Here is a 23,238-nt window from a genome sequence, read left to right as displayed (position 1 = left end):
ACCTGGCTGAGGGTACACCTGGCTGATTGCATCTCTCACCTGGCTGAGGGTACACCTGGCTGATTGCATCTCTCACCTGGCTGAGGGTACACCTGGCTGATTGCATCTCTCACCTGGCTGAGGGTACACCTGGCTGAATACATCTCTCACCTGGCTGAGGGTACACCTGGCTGAACACATTTCTCACCTGGTGTCATATTCGTGCTGTGCCCCCCAGAATGGGAGCCCTTGGTGCAGAGCCCCCCGGGGACCTCATGCAGTGTGGGAGATAATTGGGAGAACACCCCCTCTCCCCATAGCCCCATTACCTGGAATCAGCATCACCTGGCGGGGAAGGACCCCATGTCCCCCATGGATTAGCAGCCAGGATCCTGGATTACACCCACAGACTGGGATATTCTCCTGTCCTCTCACCCTGCCCTACATACAGCACCGCCCAGGCTATGGCTTCCTATCAGGGTCTGGTCCTGGTGCTGCTGGGAGTACACTGGGCCCTGCTGCCAGCACCCGCTGCCGGTAAGTCACCTATATGTCTGTCCATGGGTGATGCCGGGGTTACGTTACCCTGCTCTGTGTTATGCTGGTGTGTAAGGAGCGATGATCATGGCGTAGTCTTGTGTTCTGCCATCAGATGCCCAATTCCTGTCTTAGATTAACGCTGAGCAATGATATAATGTAAGCACAGTGATGCCATGACTGAGGTGCGGCCCCGGTGTCTGTGGTATGAGTCTGAGTGGCAGCTAGTGGGCACCTTTATAGCCGCACTGTGGCAGAATCTTGCTGACATCTCAGATGTGATGATAAAACCCTGGGCCTCAGTCAGTCAGAGGCGTCGCAGCCCACGTCCCCCCCTGTATAGGAGGCAGGGGTGATATATTTATAAGAGTACTGATCATTTCTGCAGCAGCCAGGGAGGAGATTATTACATGACCATATGCTGTATTATACTGGGGGGGGTCTCCATTCCCCTACTTGTAGCAGAAGTGCTGATCTTGCAGCCCAGACAGCTGCATGTATCCGTCACTTTGCTCGCCCTGCGGACTGGCCGCTGCTTACATGAGGTCCCTGTGTGCTGTCCTGCAGCCACAGACCCTCTATTGTCGCCCCATCCTGACCTGCTGTGCTGGGGATTGGGATATACTCCCATTATCTGCATTTAGCGCACAGTCTCGCTAGGCCACGGGTATGTCTGGCTGCCGGCTGGAAGGGGCCATCTTTAAAAACACTTATTGTACATATAGATGACAGGGATTGTAATTGTCCTTTTATAATGCATCCTGCAAAAGAACAACATTTTACCACGAGGCTGAAGTTAGCTTCTTATTTTACCCCATGTTCTCATGAATCCACCAACGGCTGTAACTGTAACCTGTATAATTGGGATAATGGGTGGAATGATGTGTAGAGCCCCTATTACAGCGGATTGGAGGTAACAGAAACAATGTCTCATCCTTTGCTTAATATTGCTTTGTTTTTCTATCCTTCCCCCTGTATACCCGGCAGTACCTGGAATACATGTCACACATTGCTTAGAGCTGTAATATCCTCATAGCTGGCCAATGCCCATTTCACATACCAAGGAGCGATGTTGTGACACAAATAAACCATCATTTCCCAAAATACCTTTGGTAACGGCCATCCCGTCTTCTGAGCGCGTTTCATAGACCTAGCAGCGCACTCGACCCCATGTAATAGATGAAATTTGTATCTGTCAGTTATTGGGGCCTCTGTACGTAGCTTCTGGGGGGTCTACATTAAACAAGCAAGTTGTAGCTTTTGCAGACCTTATTGATGACTACTTATTACATGACGAGAATGATGACTACTTATTACATGACGAGAAGAGATGACTTCTTATTACATGACGAGAAGAGATGACTTCTTATTACATGACGAGAAGAGATGACTACTTATTACATGACGAGAAGAGATGACTTCTTATTACATGACGAGAAGAGATGACTTCTTATTACATGACGAGAAGAGATGACTTCTTATTACATGACGAGAAGAGATGACTACTTATTACATGACGAGAAGAGATGACTACTTATTACATGACGAGAAGAGATGACTACTTATTACATGACGAGAAGAGATGACTTCTTATGACGAATAGATGACTACTTATTGCATGACGAGAAGTGACGAGAAGAGATGACTACTTATTGCATGACGAGAAGAGATGACTTCTTATTGCATGACGAGAAGAGATGACTTCTTATTGCATGAAGAGATGACTTCTTATTGCATGACGAGAAGAGATGACTTCTTATTGCATGACGAGAAGAGATGACTTCTTATTGCATGACGAGAAGAGATGACTTCTTATTGCATGACGAGAAGAGATGACTTCTTATTGCATGACGAGAAGAGATGACTTCTTATTGCATGACGAGAAGAGATGACTACTTATTGCATGACTAGAAGAGATGACTACTTATTGCATGACTAGAAGAGATGACTACTTATTGCATGACTAGAAGAGATGACTTCTTATTGCATGACGAGAAGAGATGACTACTTATTGCATGACGAGAAGAGATGACTTCTTATTGCATGACGAGAAGAGATGACTTCTTATTGCATGACGAGAAGAGATGACTTCTTATTACATGACGAGAAGCCATACAAAGGGGACATTCCATATCAATTGGACCAATTTTGGAAATTGTCCCCACCAATGCAATAGCAGCAAAACTATGGCCCTCCAAAGTGGGGGTGGGTGTTGATACTTTTGCTTAGTGTCTGACATATAAAATGTTACATGGCGGATGGTATATGACTACTTACCTAACACGTCACTGCTAGTTTTATTTTGTGTGGTGCCCTGGGGTGGTTTGGCTGGAGTGGTTTGGGGGTGCCTCATGCCTCAGACATGAACCCCCATAGTGTTAGGGACTTACCCGATGAGGTTACCATGACGATGGTGGGTAAGCTCATAACTTTGGCCAAATGTCTGCCAAAAACCTCATATATGGTGTATAATTATTAATGGTGTATGGTGCATCTGGTCTTTTTTTTTCTATGTTGTAGTATTAAGTCTCAGCTAGGTAGCACATCCCATTAGAAAGAGCTATTGTGTGCAGTCCAGGCCCCCTTACCCCAAAATACTATTGGAGATGACCCAAAGGCTGAATTACTAAAGAAACATTGGAACAAATAATTAATATATACATGCATACATACATGCATACATACACATACATACATACATACATACATACACATATACATACATACATACATACATACACACATACATACACACATACACTTATACATACACGCATACATACATACATACATACATACACATATACATACACACATACATACATACATACATACATACACACATTGAGTCTTTCATATGCAAATATTCCGAAATACGGGATATTTTTAGCATGGCTGAGAAAGCGAAACCTTTCTGATGGTTCAGTGTACACAAACTTTGTTTAAAGCACAAAATTATTAAAATACAGTATGAGAGAACCTCCATGATGTGTGTGCATGTATGTATGTATATATGTGTATGTATGCATGTATGTATGTATATATGTGTATGTATGTATGTATATATGTGTATGTATGTATGTATATATGTGTATGTATGTATGTATATATATGTGTGTATGTATGTATATATATGTGTGTATGTATGTATGTATATATGTGTGTATGTATGTATGTATATATGTGTGTATGTATGTATGTATATGTGTGTATGTATGTATGTATGTATGTGTATGTGTGTATGTATATATGTGTATGTATGTGTGTGCATGTATGTATATATGTGTATGTATGTATATGTGTATATATCTATATATATATATATATATTAGGGGTGAGCGGGTTCGGATTTCTAAAATCCGAACCCCCCCGAGCCCCCCCGATCCGAGTCCGATCCGAGTCAGGCTCGACTTTTCCCGCCTGACTCGGATCTGACATCGAGGCAAAACGTCATCATCCCGCCTTCCGAGTCTCGCGGGTTTTGGATCCTATATAAGGTACCCGCGTCGGCGCCATTTTCTCACTCGGCTGTGGACAGTGAAGAGGGAGGGTGGGAGTTAGTGCTGTGTAGTGTAGTGTAGTGTAGTGCTGCTGTTGTCCACTACTTCAAAGTCCATAGGGGCTGGCTGTGTTGTGCTGTGCTGCTGTTGTTAATAGGGGCTGTGTCCACTACTTCAAAGTCCATAGGGGCTGGCTGGACTGTGTTGTGCAGTCAGTTCTCCATAGGGGCTGTGTCCACTCCAAAGTCCTGTGCAGTGTCCCAGTCCTAAAGAGGTGCTGTAGTGTTGTCCAGGGGGTGCTCTGTCCATCAGGGGTGCTCCCCCAAGTGCTAAAAAAATAATATATTTTCTGTGTTTGTGAATTGTGTGCGCAGTAGCCGCACGTGCATCAACAAAGTAGTGCCAAGCGTGCGCCTGTGTCATAAGTAAAGGGCCGGCTGGCTTGACCGTTAAAGGGTGCTGTAACCCCCGAAAGTACACTCCAGTCCAAACCAAAAAAAAATTATTTTCTGTGTTTGTGAATTGTGTGCGCAGTAGCCGCACGTGCATCAACAAAGTAGTGCCAAGCGTGCGCCTGTGTCATAAGTAAAGGGCCGGCTGGCTTGATCGTTAAGGGTGCTGTAACCCCCGAAAGTACACTCCAGTCCAAACCAAAAAAAAAATTATTTTCTGTGTTTGTGAATTGTGTGCGCAGTAGCCGCACGTGCATCAACAAAGTAGTGCCAAACGTGCGCCTGTGTCATAAGTAAAGGGCCGGCTGGCTTGACCGTTAAGGGTGCTGTAACCCCCGAAAGTACACTCCAGTCCAAACCAAAAAAAAAATTATTTTCTGTGTTTGTGAATTGTGTGCGCAGTAGCCGCACGTGCATCAACAAAGTAGTGCCAAACGTGCGCCTGTGTCATAAGTAAAGGGCCGGCTGGCTTGACCGTTAAGGGTGCTGTAACCCCTGAAAGTACACTCCAGTCCAAACCTAAAAAAAAATTATTTTCTGTGTTTGTGAATTGTGTGCGCAGTAGCCGCACGTGCATCAACAAAGTAGTGCCAAGCGTGCGCCTGTGTCATAAGTAAAGGGCCGGCTGGCTTGACCGTTAAGGGTGCTGTAACCCCCGAAAGTACACTCCAGTCCAAACCAAAAAAAAAATTATTTTCTGTGTTTGTGAATTGTGTGCGCAGTAGCCGCACGTGCATCAACAAAGTAGTGCCAAGCGTGCGCCTGTGTCATAAGTAAAGGGCCGGCTGGCTTGACCGTTAAGGGTGCTGTAACCCCCGAAAGTACACTCCAGTCCAAACCTAAAAAAAAATTATTTTCTGTGTTTGTGAATTGTGTGCGCAGTAGCCGCACGTGCATCAACAAAGTAGTGCCAAGCGTGCGCCTGTGTCATAAGTAAAGGGCCGGCTGGCTTGACCGTTAAAGGGTGCTGTAACCTCCGAAAGTACACTCCAGTCCAAACCAAAAAAAAATTATTTTCTGTGTTTGTGAATTGTGTGCGCAGTAGCCGCACGTGCATCAACAAAGTAGTGCCAAGAGTGCGCCTGTGTCATAAGTAAAGGGCCGGCTGGCTTGACCGTTAAAGGGTGCTGTAACCCACAAAGTACACTCCAGTCCAAACCAAAAAAAAAATTATTTTCTGTGTTTAGCCGCACGTATATATCAAATCGATATAACATAAATGGAGGACCAAACTTTCTCCGATAAAAATAAAATAGAGAAAGATCAAGAACCACTTCCTCCTAGTGCTGAAGCTGCTGCCACTAGTCATGACATAGACGATAACATGCCATCAACGTCGTCTGCCAAGGCCGATGCCCAATGTCATAGTAGAGGGCACATACAATCCCAAATGGCAAAGTTCAGGAAAATGACCTTGAAAAAGACATTTAAATCAGCTGAAGAGAAACGTAAACTTGCCAATATGCCATTTACGACACGGAGTGGCAAGGAACGGCTAAGGTCGATCCCTAGTATGTTCATGACTAGTGGTTCAGCTTCACATGACGATGGAAGCACTCCTCCCACTAAAAAAATCAAAAGAGTTAAGCTGGCAAAAGCACAGCGAAGAACTGTGCTTTCTAAGAAGATATCACAAATCCCCAAGGAGAGTCCAAGTGTGGTGGTGGTTGCGATGCCTGACCTTCCCAGCACTGGACGGGAAGAGGTGGCTCTTTCCACCATTTGCACGCCCCCTGCAAGTGCTGAAAGGAGCACCCACAGTCCACTTGCTGATATGCAAATTGAAGATGTCACTGTTGAAGTACAACAGGATGAGGATACTGGTGTAGCTGGCGCTGAGGAGGAAGTTGGCGAGGAGGATTCTGATGGTGATGTGGTTTGTTTAAATCAGGCTCCGGGGGAGACAGTTGTTGTCCGTGGGATGAAAAAGCCCATCACGGTCATGCCTGGGCAGAAGACCAAACATTCCACCTCTTTGGTCTGGCAATATTTCTATCCAAATCCGGACAACAACTGTCTTGCCATATGTACCATATGTAAAGGTGAAATAAGTAGGGGTAGGGACGTCAACCACCTAGGAACATCCTCCCTTATACGGCACCTGCAGCGCGTTCATAAAAAGTTACTGTCAAGTTCAGAAACTTTGGCTCAGACCGTAAGCAGTCCAGGGACACCTAAATCCCGTTGTCCTGTTGTATCCAAGCGCCTGCAAACCACACCGTCAACTCCCTCCTCGTCAATTTCCTCCTTAGTCAGGATCGGAAGTAGTCCTGCAGGCCATGTCACTGGCATGACTGACTCTCCTATCCGGGATTCCTCCGGAGGATCCTGCATTGCTACGCCTACTGCTGCCGCTGCTGCTGTTGCTGCTGCTGCTGGGAGTCGTTCATCATCCCAGAGAGGAAGTAGGAACACCACTACTTTTACTAAACAATTGACCCTCCAACAGTCCTTAGCGAGGAGGATGAAGTACGACAGCAGTCATCCTGAAGCAAAACGTATAACTGAGGCCTTGACTGCTATGTTGGTGTTAGACGTGCGTCCGGTATCCGCCATTAGTGCAGTGGGATTTAGACAATTGATGGAGGTAGTGTGTCCCCGGTTCCAAATCCCGTCTAGATTCCACTTCACTAGGCAGGCGATACCGAGACTGTACAGAAACGTCAGAAAAAGTGTCCTCAGTGTCCTGAAAAATGCCGTTGTACACAATGTCCACTTAACCACGGACATGTGGACAAGTGGAACAGGGCAGACTAAGGACTATATGACTGTGACAGCCCACTGGGTAGATGTATCACCTTACGCAGCAACAGCAGCAGCGTCACCAGTAGCAGCATCTCAGAAACGCCAGCTCGTTACAAGGCAGGCTACGCTGTGTATCACCGGTTTCAGTAAGAGGCACACCGCCGACAACCTCTTAGAGAAACTGAGGGAAATCATCGCCCAGTGGCTTACCCCACTTAGACTCTCCTGGGGATTTGTGATATCTGACAACGCCACCAATATTGTGCGGGCATTACATCTGGGCAAATTCCAGCACGTCCCATGTTTTGCTCACACAATAAACTTGGTGGTGCAGAATTTTCTGAAAAGCGACAGGGGCGTGCAGGAGACGCTTTGGGTGGCCCGAAAAATTTCTGGCCACTTTCGCCATTCAGCGACTGCGTGCCGAAGACTGGAGCGCCAGCAAACACTCTTGAACCTGCCCCGCCATCACCTGAAGCAAGAGGTTGTGACGCGGTGGAACTCAACCCTCTATATGCTTCAGAGGATGGAGGAGCAGCAAAAGGCCATACAAGCCTATACATCCACCTATGACATAGGCAAAGGAGGGGGTATGCACCTGACTCAAGCGCAGTGGAGAATGATTTCCGTGTTGTGCAAGGTTCTTCAGCCCTTCGAACTTGCCACACGTGAAGTCAGTTCAGACACTGCCAGCTTGAGTCAGGTCATTCCCCTCATCAGGCTTTTGCAGAAGCAGCTGGAGAAAGTGAAGGAGGAGCTAAGACGGAGCGATTCCGCTCGGCATGTGGGACTTGTGGATGAAGCCCTTCATTCGCTTTGCCAGGATTCCAGGGTGGTCAATCTGTTGAAATCAGACCACTACATTTTGGCCACCGTGCTCGATCCTAGGTTTAAAGCCTATGTGGTGTCTCTCTTTCCGGCCGACACAAGCCTGCAGAGGTGCAAAGACCTGCTGGTGAACACACTGTCAGCTGAAGCGGAACGTGACACGTCAACGGCTCCTTCTTCATTTTCTCCCGCAACTGGGGCTGCCAGGAAAAAACTTAGGTATCCTAAGCAACCCGCTGGCGGTGATGCAGGGCAGGCAGGACCAAGTTTGGACATCTGGTCCGGACTGAAGGACCTGGCAACAATTTCTGACATGTCTACTGTCACTGCATATGATACTGTCACCATTGACAGAATGGTGGAGGATTACATCGGTGACAGCATCCAAGTAGGCATGTCAGACAGTCCATACCTGTACTGGCAGGAAAAAGAGGCAATTTGGAGGCCCCTGTACAAACTGGCTCTATTTTACCTGAGTTGCCCCCCCTCCAGTGTGTACTCCGAAAGAGTGTTTAGTGCAGCCGGGAACCTTGTCAGCGAAAGGCGTAGGAGGTTGCTTCCACAGAATGTGGAGAAGATGATGTTCATCAAAATGAATTATCAGCTCTTCCAGGGAGACCAGCCTCCAGAACGTACAGAGGGACCTGTGGTGGTGGATTCAAGTGGGGACGAGTTAATACTTTGTGAGGATGAGGATGTACACACTGAAGAGGGTGAGGAATCGGTGGATGAGGAGGATGAGGATGACATCTTGCCTCCGTAGAGCCAGTTTGTGCAGGGACACATTAATTGCCAGCTTGTTTTGTGGGGGCCCAAACGAACCAATCATTTCAGCCACAGTTGTGTGGCAGACCCTGGCGCTGAAATGATTGATTTGTTAAAGTGTGCATGTCCTGTTTATACAACATAAGGGTGGGTGGGAGGGCCCAAGGACAATTCCATCTTGCACCTCTTTTTTTCTTTGCATTATGTACAGTTTGGGGCCTAGTTTTTCTAACTGCCATCCTGTCTGCCACTGCAGTGTCACTCCTAGATGGGTCACGTGTTTGTGCCGCCCACTCGTGTCGCTTAGCATAGTCATCCAGCTACCTCGGTGCAACCTTTTGGACATAAAAACACTATTGTGAGGTGTGAGGTGTTCAGAATAGACTGGAAATGAGTGGAAATTAAGGTTATTGAGGTTAATAATAGCATAGGAGCAGAAAAACCTACAAATTCTGTGATTTTAGCTGTTTTTATGCTTTTTTTCAAAAAAATACAGATCCAAAACACAAAACCCAGAACCCAAAACACGGAAGGGTGGTTTTGGCAAAACCAATCCAGATCCAAAACACGAAGAAAGATCCAGATCCAAAACCAAAACACAAAACACGAAAAGTGGCCGGTGCACACCCCTAATATATATATATCTATATATATATATATATATATATATATATAAATAAAATTTTAAGTAACTATTTTGCAAGTGTTTTGTTTAATTCATAAGTGTCCTGAATAAACACACTGCAAGACACTATCCTAGCTCTATCATGTATGAGGCAAATTATTGGTCATTATTGCTAGAACATTTATGTCTGTGTCTGTGGTAGTAGATCTATAGCTGCTATCCCAATGTACTGTCTACAACGCTACAAACGTTCCAGTGTTTTATACACTTTGTTACCTCTCTGTATGTATGTGTGATGGTAGATCTATAGCTGCTATCCCAATGTACTGTCTACAACGCTACAAACGTTCCAGTGTTTTATACACTTTGTTACCTCTCTGTATGTATATGTGATGGTAGATCTATAGCTGCTATCCCAATGTACTGTCTACAACGCTACAAACGTTCCAGTGTTTTATACACTTTGTTACCTCTCTGTATGTATATGTGATGGTAGATATATAGCTGCTATCCCAATGTACTGTCTACAACACTACAAACGTTCCAGTGTTTTATACACTTTGTTACCTCTCTGTATGTATATGTGATGGTAGATCTATAGCTGCTATCCCAATGTACTGTCTACAACACTACAAACGTTCTAGTGTTTTATACACTTTGTTACCTCTCTGTATGTATGTGTGATGGTAGATCTATAGCTGCTATCCCAATGTACTGTCTACAACGCTACAAACGTTCCAGTGTTTTATACACTTTGTTACCTCTCTGTATGTATATGTGATGGTAGATATATAGCTGCTATCCCAATGTACTGTCTACAACGCTACAAACGTTCCAGTGTTTTATACACTTTGTTACCTCTCTGTATGTATATGTGATGGTAGATATATAGCTGCTATCCCAATGTACTGTCTACAACGCTACAAACGTTCCAGTGTTTTATACACTTTGTTACCTCTCTGTATGTATGTGTGATGGTAGATCTATAGCTGCTATCCCAATGTACTGTCTACAACGCTACAAACGTTCCAGTGTTTTATACACTTTGTTACCTCTCTGTATGTATCTGTGATGGTAGATCTATAGCTGCTATCCCAATGTACTGTCTACAACGCTACAAACGTTCCAGTGTTTTATACACTTTGTTACCTCTCTGTATGTATCTGTGATGGTAGATATATAGCTGCTATCCCAATGTACTGTCTACAACGCTACAAACGTTCCAGTGTTTTATACACTTTGTTACCTCTCTGTATGTATGTGTGATGGTAGATCTATAGCTGCTATCCCAATGTACTGTCTACAACGCTACAAACGTTCCAGTGTTTTATACACTTTGTTACCTCTCTGTATGTATCTGTGATGGTAGATCTATAGCTGCTATCCCAATGTACTGTCTACAACGCTACAAACGTTCCAGTGTTTTATACACTTTGTTACCTCTCTGTATGTATGTGTGATGGTAGATCTATAGCTGCTATCCCAATGTACTGTCTACAACGCTACAAACGTTCCAGTGTTTTATACACTTTGTTACCTCTCTGTATGATATCTGCAGTCAGTGAAGATTGCAGCGAGCACTAGATTAACCCTGTGTGTTGGCAGCGCACCAGGAATTCAGTACCGGCTCCGCTGGTGACATTGGCGGGTAATTGTGCATTTGACGTCGGAACCTCCCAGACATGTACATGAAAGGACGTCTCTTACGCTCTCTAATAACGGCATAGTCTCAGGTCTGTCAGACCGGTCTTCCCGTGTGATTATCCTCTGATGCTGGTAAAATTACTGACCCAGACAGAAATCCGGGCGCTTTCCTTTTCTGTTTTCTCTAATCGGTAGTAGCAGACATTGCTGCGTGTGATGGACCGTTCACGTAACCGAAGTGCCTGGGAGTTCCTTCATTAAATGGTGGCTGAGTTGTGTGAGATTATATATAACGGGGAGAGTGGATGACAGGCGTTGGATATGTAGAGACGCGCTCAGTAAAAGTGTCTCTGCCTCCTCCTAAAACAAAACGTTCCTAAAGCTTTGCTGGAGAAAAGAGAAGCTTCATCCATAAGTAAAGTCCGTGTGCTTCTATAAACCGGTCACTGGCATACGGTATACTCCTGTACAATAACTACACACGATCACTCAGTAGGGATCAGGAGTATCTGGATGCTTATGTGATATTTCCCCCGTGAAGGGACTGGTTTGCCAAGTCTACAAAAACAAATGGCAGCGCACAGAGGGTTTCCTGGCTGTTTTAGTTAGAAGTATATGAAGTATAAAAATATCTGTATATAATATAGGATACGAATACTCATTTACCAGTCCTGTGTGCTTTAATCGTGCACTAATTGCAAAGTGAATAAATATATAATAACACCGTACCATACAAAGAATATAACCGGAGTCCTGGCTGGGGAGTAAGGACAGAATAGTTGTTGGATAATAGCAATGGTCACATAAGAACGCTGTGTTAATAGCAGCAATAACATATGTACAAGATTCTGTGACGTGCGCGGAGCACTTGGTATCGGCAGTCACTGTGGTGACTTATATGGAGTATATCAGATAAAATCTTGCCTCTGTATACAGAGATGTACTAGGAGTAATGCTATGCATTAATGGGGGCATCTATTAGAAGCACAGGATGTGGGGTTGTCTGTCCAGGATGCTGGATTCCTGTGGTCACTGGATGAGGTTTTGTATCTTGTGGGGAATAATGACTAGAAAGTGACTAAATGACATAGAAAAATGACCCCATCCGTTGCGGAGCAGCCCCTTGTGATCTCTGGATGTAGTAGAGCTCCGTTAGGAGAGACCCTCGCTGATTATATCTGTGTTTGCGCTATTACCAGAACTGCCACCATTCTTTACTTCTTCCTTTTTCATTCTGGTTTTTGGACCATTTATTTCTAATTGTTTTCAGGGTGAGAGTTCCCAGACCTGTACAGTGATACGAATGTAAGTACATTGCCCAATGTGTAACAAATCCATTCTTCATTTACCCACCAGGATTTTCCATTACCTGCGACCCCTGCGGCTATTGTGGTGGGGGGTGCATGCACTTCTATAAAACATGGAGGCGCCTGCCAATCACAGCAGAGAGGCCTAACAGTAAGCCTACTACCGTATGTAAGGCGCTGCGGAACTCTTGTGGCGCCATATAAATAAAGGATGATAATAATAATAACCGTGAGATGTGTGAGTGCTATGCGTGGTCTTGTGGTATTTGGGGGACTGTGTCCGCTCATGTTCTCATTCTGTGTGATAAGAAGAGGGAGCCGGGGTGTCTGGCCGTACGGAGGAGCTGCATGATGGCTATTTGCAGGAGAATGCCCATACTACATGGCAGAGTACAGCACTGGGCCAGTCAGTCCTGTAACTGGGACTTGCAGGAGAATGCCCATACTACATGGCAGAGTACAGCACTGGCCCAGTCAGTCCTGTAACTGGGACCTGAGTAGCGCTGGGAATCTCCAGAGAGCAGACTGAGTGCTGGGAAGGTCGTTCGGACGCGCGGCTAAAGCAGATAATGATGGTTTTTTACTAGGCTGAAACACAAAACCGATTTGCTGAGAAGACTCCTTACAGATGGATTAACAATTTCCAGCATATCAAGGACAATAATGATAGTTCAGGCTTTTAGCATTAACACCTTCTTCTGCCTGTAATTCCTGTGTTACTCCGCAAATGTGATCCTGTGCCCAGATGGAAACCAATCCCAGAGTGGCCTTAAGGTTATTATTTCATTTCTTTCTTTTGTTTTTAACAAATAAAAATAACCTCAAACTAAAGCAATGAAACGACCCTTCTAATTCATACACCCCACTTCTAATTCATACACCCCACTTCTAATTCATACACCCCACTTCTAATTCATACACCCCACTTCTAATTCATACACCCCACTTCTAATTCATACACCCCAATGGTGACCATTAATCACACACTGACTTCCAGCAACTATACAGTCTTCACTGTTGTTGGCGGGTTGGCAATAATAATGTCTCTCAAAGTGGCTGGAAATAAATATATATATATATATATATATATATATATATATATATATAATAGTTTGCTGATTTTTTTTTTTTAATAGTGATATGTACATAGGTAAGGTTGACAACGAGGAACCCTGTTTTGTTCGTAACACTCATTTATTATTGATTGAAGTTAGTGACATATTCAGGGGAGACTTCCAAAGAATTGTAGCAGCAGTCAGGGAGCAACTGGGTAAAACAGGAGTTCTGGCACTCAGATAAGGGTAAGAGATCACAGCCAAATCTATCTGATATATTTTCAGATTTAGTTCCACCTTAAACATAGAGCTGTTTTATACAGTTCAGTGTTGGCATACCATGGCCTTGACATTTTTTATTATATGTTTGTATTAACTTGTTTTGTGATCACTGGTTGGCTGGCTTTGTTACACGTTGTCCTGTGATCACTGGTTGGCTGGCTCTGTTACACGTTGTCCTGTGATCACTGGTTGGCTGGCTTTGTTACACGTTGTTTTGTGATCACTGGTTGGCTGGCTCTGTTACACATTGTTTTGTGATCACTGGTTGGCTGGCTCTGTTACACATTGTTTTGTGATCACTGGTTGGCTGGCTTTGTTACACGTTGTCCTGTGATCACTGGTTGGCTGGCTCTGTTACACATTGTTTTGTGATCACTGGTTGGCTGGCTTTGTTACACGTTGTCCTGTGATCACTGGTTGGCTGGCTCTGTTACACATTGTTTTGTGATCACTGGTTGGCTGGCTCTGTTACACATTGTTTTGTGATCACTGGTTGGCTGGCTCTGTTACACATTGTTTTGTGATCACTGGTTGGCTGGCTCTGTTACACGTTGTTTTGTGATCACGGGTTGGCTGGCTCTGTTACACGTTGTTTTGTGATCACTGGTTGGCTGTGTCTGTGTTACGTTGTTTTTTGATCAGTGGTTGGCTGACTCTATATTACTTTGCTCTGATCAGTGGTTGGCTGGCTCTGTATTGCGTTGTCCTGTGATTACTGGTTGGCTGGCTCTATATTACGTTGCTCTGTGATTACTCGTTGGCTCTGTTATGTTTTGTGGACACTGGTTGGCTGGCTCTGTATTACGTTGTACTGTGATTACTGGTTGGCTGTGTCTCTGTATTGCGTTGTCCTGTGATCACTGGTTGGCTGTGTCTCTGTGTTACGTTGTCCTGTGATTACTGGTTGGCTGTGTCTCTGTTACGTTCTGTGATCACTGGTTGGCTGTGTCTCTGTGTTACGTTGTCCTGTGATTACTGGTTGGCTGTGTCTCTGTGTTACGTTGTCCTGTGATTACTGGTTGGCTGTGTGTCGGTATTACGTTGTCCTGTGATTACTGCTTGGCTGTGTCTCTGTTACGTTGTTCTGTGATCACTGGTTGGCTGTGTCTCTGTATTACGTTGTCCTGTGATTACTGGTTGGCTGTGTCTCTGTGTTACGTTGTTCTGTGATTACTGGTTGGCTGTGTCTCTGTGTTACGTTGTCCTGTGATCACTGGTTGGCTGTGTCTCTGTATTGCGTTGTCCTGTGATTACTGGTTGGCTGTGTCTCTGTATTGCGTTGTCCTGTGATTACTGGTTGGCTGTGTTTCTGTATTGCGCTGTCCTGTGATTACTGGTTGGCTGTGTCTCGGTACAGACCTTTGCATTTCTTATTTGGAGATCGTCCTTTGCCACTTGCGTAAAGATCAGGTTAGGGTACTTGGGGGCAGTTTATAGGATAACTACCATCTCATTCTATATGTAGGACAAAAACTATCAACTACCCCATCACAATGCGACTGGGATCGGTTATATGGACCTGATTCAGACCTGGAGCGGGAAGCAGCAAAGGGAGAAATGCCATTAGACCCCCAAACATCCAGGTTTGGCTGCAGTTCTCATAAGCACCAAGCCCCGGAATCTTCCTGTTGGCATTACCCTATAGAAGCTTATGGGCTTGTATTGGGAGAGTGCTGTGAGCATCCCCAGCGGTGCGTGCGTCCTTCTACACCTGCGCTGGAGGCGGACAGAGGGGCTTTTGGGTCATAGACCATGAAGTCCTTCCATTGCAAAGGACAGCTCTTGGCGAGAGTGCAAAGTGCAGCTTTTGGCGAGAGCGCGATCCTTTGCTAATGCCGGCATGCGTGTGAAGGGTGGCGGGATGCATCATATCCCCAATGCCATGTGCACCGTATCCCGTCCCTGGTGATTTATTTACCACTCTGATGTTTGCCGATCATGGCATGCGCGGGATCTGTGCTGGGCGTGTGCCAATCTGTCTGCAAGACTGTTTCAGTGCCTCCTAAGCCGCAGCATAATTGGGGTGGAGTGGGGCGGAGATGACTGCCTATTGTTCCCGTTTTAGAGGATATCGGAAGCCGGTGTCCGCAGCAGCTTCGTTGGCCCCGGAAGTGTGAATTTCAAGGCTTGAGGGTTACTCAGATGGGCGACGTTAATGCACGGGATCCGAAGGCTGCGTCCTCAGACGCCTTCTGCTAACACATTCCCCTGTACTTATTTTACGTTTCTTTCCATGTAGGAAATGCTCATAGACGGTGGCTGGTGTAAGAGCTCAGCATCCCCCACACGTTAATGGCACCCTGCTCCACTAGTAAGCTCCACCAATGCTGATTCTTGCCTTGGCAGAAGGGCGGTACGGGTGGCAATCTGGGAATTTGCTATAGCCTAGCGCCACCCTGCCAATGAGGTAAAATGGAGGAGGCGTAATGACCTGCTGGCTGCTTCTCATTCATGTCAGTGCCCTGTGTGGCAGTACTGCTGTGGCTGGGTGGTTACCATACTATGGTATTGCCTCTCACTGTCAGTAACCACCTGACTCCTCCTCCTGATTTGTGGGCGGGTAACTTGCTGACTGCCGCCGCCAGGCTGCTGGGACCGTGTGCTTTCTGGGAATGAGTGGTCTCGCTTCCGCTACACTTCCTGGTCGCTGTCCGCTAATCCCTCCCTGGGCACTAGCTATAGGCTGGCACAGCGCTTGGTAGCAGGCAGAGGGCGGAGCTTGGGATCACTCATCTGGTGGTCACAGTATACAAGTAGATGTTCGTGCCAATGAAGCGTATTCACAAAGGCAGTTTATTCCGTAGCTAAAGGAGCTACACGATGGCGCAGGCCAAGAAGTCATACCCTTTTTGGCTCACATTTTCATGCAGTAAAAGCACATGGCACAGCAGGGGGACATCCTTCCAAAATGAAATATAACAGTAACTTGCCAGTTGAGTTCATCTTATGACCTATTTACCACTTATCACACAGAATATTTAGATATCTGGAAGCAAACTGAATTATCTTGATTTAGCACATAACTGTCACCTTCCTAAAGACTCCAAAATACAGTAATACCAAAAGACAGGACCCCTCTGCCCCCACAGCAAATGGTTAGTCTAAGGCCTAATTACCATGTTCCCAGGCTGTGACACAATAACAGGTGCCTTTCCCCCTCCGTACATTAGGGGCGCTGCAGGGCAGGACAGTAACTATTACATTACATATAGACCATATTAAGCTACATTAAAACATGTCCCAACATTTTGTTAGCGCTGAGAATTAACACCCTTGGACACTGCTCCGGAGCCACATCCAGCTCCAACTGGTATAAATGTACATACTATATCATTCCATACGCAGGCCACATACGGCGCATAGCGACAGTATTTCCTTACCGTGGTGCTGCGCCATGAATGTTTATGCAATGGTGGCCATCTTTAGCTGCATGCTTTGGGACGCAGAGACATTAATACCATCTAGTTAGTGACTTTATATCATTCTTTCCGTATTTTAGGTGCCCCCCAAGCATCAGTTCTTTAGGCAGCCTCCTAGGTGTGACTCCGGCCTTGCATGTAACCTACAGACACTGTGAGGAGCGCGTCTAAAGAATTACTAAGGAAAAAAAGATAATAGTAGCTATAAAACATAATGAAGGGAACAAAAGTAACTGTTATTGAAGAATACACATCTTTCTCAGCAAATCTAGTTATAATGGACTTGCTACATCCTATTCACTGTACAGACATATAAAGATGCTAGCACCCATTTACCCCAAATTTGACTGGACAACTTATTTTTACCAAAAACTCCTTCTTTATGCCATTCTTCACCATTTCTGCAAAGACGCTAATAAGATGCAATTGAAACTACTTAAGAACCCCAAACACTTTTATTAGGGCTATTAGTGCACATGTACATTGGTTCCCTATGTTAGTGCATCTTTATTAGGACTATTAGTGCACATGTACATTGGTTCCCTATGTTAGTGCATCTTTATTAGGGCTATTAGTGCACATGTACATTGGTTCCCTATGTTAGTGTATCTTTATTAGGGCTATTAGTGCACATGTACATTGCTTCCCTATGTTATTGCATCTTTATTAGGGCTATTAGTGCACATGTACATTGGTACCCTATGTTAGTGCATCTTTATTAGGGCTATTAGTGCACATGTACATTGGTTCCCTATGTTAGTGCATCTTTATTAGGGCTATTAGTGCACATGTACATTGGTTCCCTATGTTAGTGCATCTTTATTAGGGCTATTAGTGCACATGTACATTGGTTCCCTATGTTATTGCATCTTTATTAGGGCTATTAGTGCACATGTACATTGGTACCCTATGTTAGTGCATCTTTATTAGGGCTATTAGTGCACATGTACATTGGTTCCCTATGTTATTGCATCTTTATTAGGGCTATTAGTGCACATGTACATTGGTACCCTATGTTAGTGCATCTTTATTAGGGCTATTAGTGCACATGTACATTGGTTCCATATGTTAGTGCATCTTTATTAGGGCTATTAGTACACGTGTACATTGGCTCCCTATGTTAGTGTATCTTTATTAGGGCTATTAGTGCACATGTACATTGGTTCCCTATGTTAGTGCATCTTTATCAGGGCTATTATAGCACATGTACATTGGTTCCCTATGTTAGTGCATCTTTATTAGGGCTATTAGTACACATGTACATTGGTTCCCTATGTTAGTGCATCTTTATTAGGGCTATTAGTGCACATGTACATTGGTTCCCTATGTTAGTGCATCTTTATTAGGGCTATTAGTGCACATGTACATTGGTTCCCTATGTTAGTGTATCTTTATTAGGGCTATTAGTGCACATGTACATTGGTTCCCTATGTTAGTGCATCTTTATTAGTGCACATGTACATTGGTTCCCTATGTTATTGCATCTTTATTAGGGCTATTAGTGCACGTGTACATTGGTTCCCTATGTTAGTGCATCTTTATTAGGGCTATTAGTGCACATGTACATTGGTTCCCTATGTTAGTGCATCTTTATTAGTGCACATGTACATTGGCTCCCTATGTTATTAGGGCTATTAGTACACATGTACATTGGTTCCCTATGTTAGTGCATCTTTATTAGGGCTATTAGTGCACATGTACATTGGTTCCCTATGTTAGTGCATCTTTATTAGGGCTATTAGTGCACATGTACATTGGTTCCCTATGTTAGTGCATCTTTATTAGGGCTATTAGTGCACATGTACACTGGTTCCCTATTAGTGCATCTTTATTAGGGCTATTAGTGCACATGTACATTGGTTCCCTATGTTAGTGTATCTTTATTAGGGCTATTAGTACACATGTGCATTGGTTCCCTATGTTAGTGCATCTTTATTAGGGCTATTAGTGCACATGTACATTGGTTCCCTATGTTAGTGCATCTTTATTAGGGCTATTAGTGCACATGTACATTGGTTCCCTATGTTAGTGCATCTTTATTAGGGCTATTAGTGCACATGTACATTGGTTCCCTATGTTAGTGCATCTTTATTAGGGCTATTAGTGCACATGTACATTGGTTCCCTATGTTAGTGTATCTTTATTAGGGCTATTAGTGCACATGTACATTGGTTCCCTATGTTAGTGCATCTTTATTAGTGCACATGTACATTGGTTCCCTATGTTATTGCATCTTTATTAGGGCTATTAGTGCACGTGTACATTGGTTCCCTATGTTAGTGCATCTTTATTAGGGCTATTAGTGCACATGTACATTGGTTCCCTATGTTAGTGCATCTTTATTAGTGCACATGTACATTGGCTCCCTATGTTATTAGGGCTATTAGTACACATGTACATTGGTTCCCTATGTTAGTGCATCTTTATTAGGGCTATTAGTGCACATGTACATTGGTTCCCTATGTTAGTGCATCTTTATTAGGGCTATTAGTGCACATGTACATTGGTTCCCTATGTTAGTGCATCTTTATTAGGGCTATTAGTGCACATGTACACTGGTTCCCTATTAGTGCATCTTTATTAGGGCTATTAGTGCACATGTACATTGGTTCCCTATGTTAGTGTATCTTTATTAGGGCTATTAGTACACATGTGCATTGGTTCCCTATGTTAGTGCATCTTTATTAGGGCTATTAGTGCACATGTACATTGGTTCCCTATGTTAGTGCATCTTTATTAGGGCTATTAGTGCACATGTACATTGGTTCCCTATGTTAGTGCATCTTTATTAGGGCTATTAGTGCACATGTACATTGGTTCCCTATGTTAGTGCATCTTTATTAGGACTATTAGTGCACATGTACACTGGTTCCCTATTAGTGCATCTTTATTAGGGCTATTAGTGCACATGTACATTGGTTCCCTATGTTAGTGTATCTTTATTAGGGCTATTAGTACACATGTGCATTGGTTCCCTATGTTAGTGCATCTTTATTAGGGCTATTAGTGCACATGTACACTGGTTCCCTATGTTAGTGCATCTTTATTAGGGCTATTAGTGCACATGTACATTGGTTCCCTATGTTATTGCATCTTTATTAGGGCTATTAGTGCACATGTACATTGGTTCCCTATGTTAGTGCATCTTTATTAAGGCTATTAGTGCACATGTACATTGGTTCCCTATGTTAGTGCATCTTTATTAGGGCTATTAGTGCACATGTACATTGGTTCCCTATGTTAGTGCATCTTTATTAGGGCTATTAGTGCACATGTACATTGGTTCCCTATGTTAGTGCATCTTTATTAGGGCTATTAGTGCACATGTACATTGGTTCCCTATGTTAGTGCATCTTTATTAGGGCTATTAGTGCACATGTACATTGGTTCCCTATGTTAGTGCATCTTTATTAGGGCTATTAGTGCACATGTACACTGGTTCCCTATGTTAGTGCATCTTTATTAGGGCTATTAGTGCACATGTACACTGGTTCCCTATTAGTGCATCTTTATTAGGGCTATTAGTGCATCTTTATTAGGGCTATTAGTGCACATGTACATTGGTTCCCTATGTTAGTGCATCTTTATTAGGGCTATTAGTGTACATGTACATTGGTTCCATATGTTAGTGCATCTTTATTAGGGCTATTAGTACACGTGTACATTGGCTCCCTATGTTAGTGGATCTTTATTAGGGCTATTAGTGCACATGTACATTGGTTCCCTATGTTAGTGCATCTTTATTAGGGCTATTAGTGCACATGTACACTGGTTCCCTATGTTAGTGCATCTTTATTAGGGCTATTAGTGCACATGTACACTGGTTCCCTATGTTAGTGCATCTTTATTAGGGCTATTAGTGCACATGTACACTGGTTCCCTATTAGTGCATCTTTATTAGGGCTATTAGTGCACATGTACATTGGTTCCCTATGTTAGTGCATCTTTATTAGGGCTATTAGTGCACATGTACATTGGTTCCATATGTTAGTGCATCTTTATTAGGGCTATTAGTACACGTGTACATTGGCTCCCTATGTTAGTGCATCTTTATCAGGGCTATTAGTGCACATGTACATTGGTTCCCTATGTTAGTGCATCTTTATTAGGGCTATTAGTACACATGTACATTGGTTCCCTATGTTAGTGCATCTTTATTAGGGCTATTAGTGCACATGTACATTGGTTCCCTATGTTAGTGCATCTTTATTAGGGCTATTAGTGCACATGTACATTGGTTCCCTATGTTAGTGTATCTTTATTAAGGCTATTAGTGCACATGTACATTGGTTCCCTATGTTAGTGCATCTTTATTAGTGCACATGTACATTGGTTCCCTATGTTATTGCATCTTTATTAGGGCTATTAGTGCACGTGTACATTGGTTCCCTATGTTAGTGCATCTTTATTAGGGCTATTAGTGCACATGTACATTGGTTCCCTATGTTAGTGCATCTTTATTAGTGCTATTAGTGCACATGTACATTGGTTCCCTATGTTATTAGGGCTATTAGTACACATGTACATTGGTTCCCTGTGTTAGTGCATCTTTATTAGGGCTATTAGTGCACATGTACATTGGTTCCCTATGTTAGTGCATCTTTATTAGGGCTATTAGTGCACTTGTACATTGGTTCCCTATGTTAGTGCATCTTTATTAGGGCTATTAGTGCACATGTACATTGGTTCCCTATGTTAGTGCATCTTTATTAGGGCTATTAGTACACGTGTACATTGGTTCCTAGTGTTCCTTCTAGCTCCGGCGGGAGGCAGGGCGCCGGAGCTAGAGAGGGCATGCACGCGCGCGCGCCCGAGAAGGGGGCGTGGTTATCGGAAAAGGGGGCGTGTCTATAAGACGCGTCCCCTTTTCGTCACTCTTGGGGGCGTGCCCGGCACTTACGGACACGCCGGGCAGCCCCCAAGCCCTGCAGACAGGGAGAATAGATGCCGGGCATGCGCCCGGCGTCTATTCCCCGGCGGTGACCGGGTCACCGCACGTTTCTCCTCCCGCGGGACACTGCGTCCCGCGGGTGAGAACGGCTCCCGCAGGCTGTGAGGGCAGGGTGCTTTTTGCCCACCAGAAGGAGGGCAGGGCACCGCGCCCCGCTAAAACAGCCTAGCGGGAACTCTAGGTTCCCTATGTTAGTGCATCTTTATTAGGGCTATTAGTGCACATGTACATTGGTACCCTATGTTAGTGCATCTTTATTAGGGCTATTAGTGCACGTGTACATTGGTTCCCTATGTTAGTGCATCTTTATTAGGGCTATTAGTACACATGTGCATTGGTTCCCTATGTTAGTGCATCTATATTAGGGCTATTAGTGCACATGTACATTGGTTCCCTATGTTATTAGGGCTATTAGTACACATGTATATTGGTTGCCTATGTTAGTGCATCTTTATTAGGGCTATTAGTACACATGTACATTGGTTCCCTATTTTAGTGCATCTTTTTTTGGGGTACAGACTGATTTCCCCACTTCTGACAGTACTTTCCGCCTGTTCCGCATTCGCCGCTTTCCGTTTTCGCGTGGTTTGGAATTGAATAGGGAGAAAAGCGGGGACATGTACGAAAAGTTTTCGCGTCCGAAACTATGATGTAGGCGGATAGTCGGACAGGTGAAACCTTTCTGGCTTTTCGCGTGTAATTGAATACGGGCCATAGTTTTGTATGTGGCGATAATGATACGGTATGCTGATCTATGCCAGTGTCTGCAGTATACAGTATATGAGCTGATAGACATGTGAGGAATACCCGTGACAGATCCGTACGACTCCATACATGGGAGTAAATATACATTATTCCATGCACACGGTTCTAGAGCAACCTACGTCTGATTCCCATCTCTCTCTGCATTAGGCGCTATGAGCTGCTTTCCTGTGTACTGGTGAAATGAGTGGTGGGCCGGTGTGGGGACATGTAAGTGCTGTATAAATCTGCTTCTGGTCATTACTAGCGGCTGCTGTGTGCCCTGCGTTATAGGATGCACCTAGCAGATAACACACGTCTATGGGACGCTATAATGGTGATAACCTGTAAAACGTGCGCAGGTCTGAGCGCACAGCCACTCATAGTACTCGGGTTATTGTGTGGGGC

General features: G+C 44.3%; 1 protein-coding gene across 2 annotated transcripts in view; it reads left to right on the top strand.

Moving 5' to 3' along the window:
• BMPR2 (bone morphogenetic protein receptor type 2) overlaps nucleotides 1-23,238 on the top strand; it is a 260,939-nt gene that overhangs the window by 633 nt on the left and 237,068 nt on the right. For both annotated transcript variants that reach the window (XM_088462089.1, XM_088462088.1), the window contains exon 1: nucleotides 1-516. This exon is cut by the window's left edge and continues 633 nt beyond it. In XM_088462089.1, coding sequence (XP_088318215.1) covers nucleotides 444-516 — 73 coding nt within the window. In that variant the 5' untranslated portion in view covers nucleotides 1-443. The remainder of the gene's footprint in view (nucleotides 517-23,238) is intronic.

The sequence above is a fragment of the Taudactylus pleione genome, unplaced genomic scaffold, assembly GCF_031769625.1.
Source record: "Taudactylus pleione unplaced genomic scaffold, aTauple2 ptg001149l, whole genome shotgun sequence".
Taxonomy (NCBI): domain Eukaryota; kingdom Metazoa; phylum Chordata; class Amphibia; order Anura; family Myobatrachidae; genus Taudactylus; species Taudactylus pleione.
Note: the sequence above shows the minus strand (reverse complement) of the source record. Positions and strands in the feature narration are given on the sequence as shown.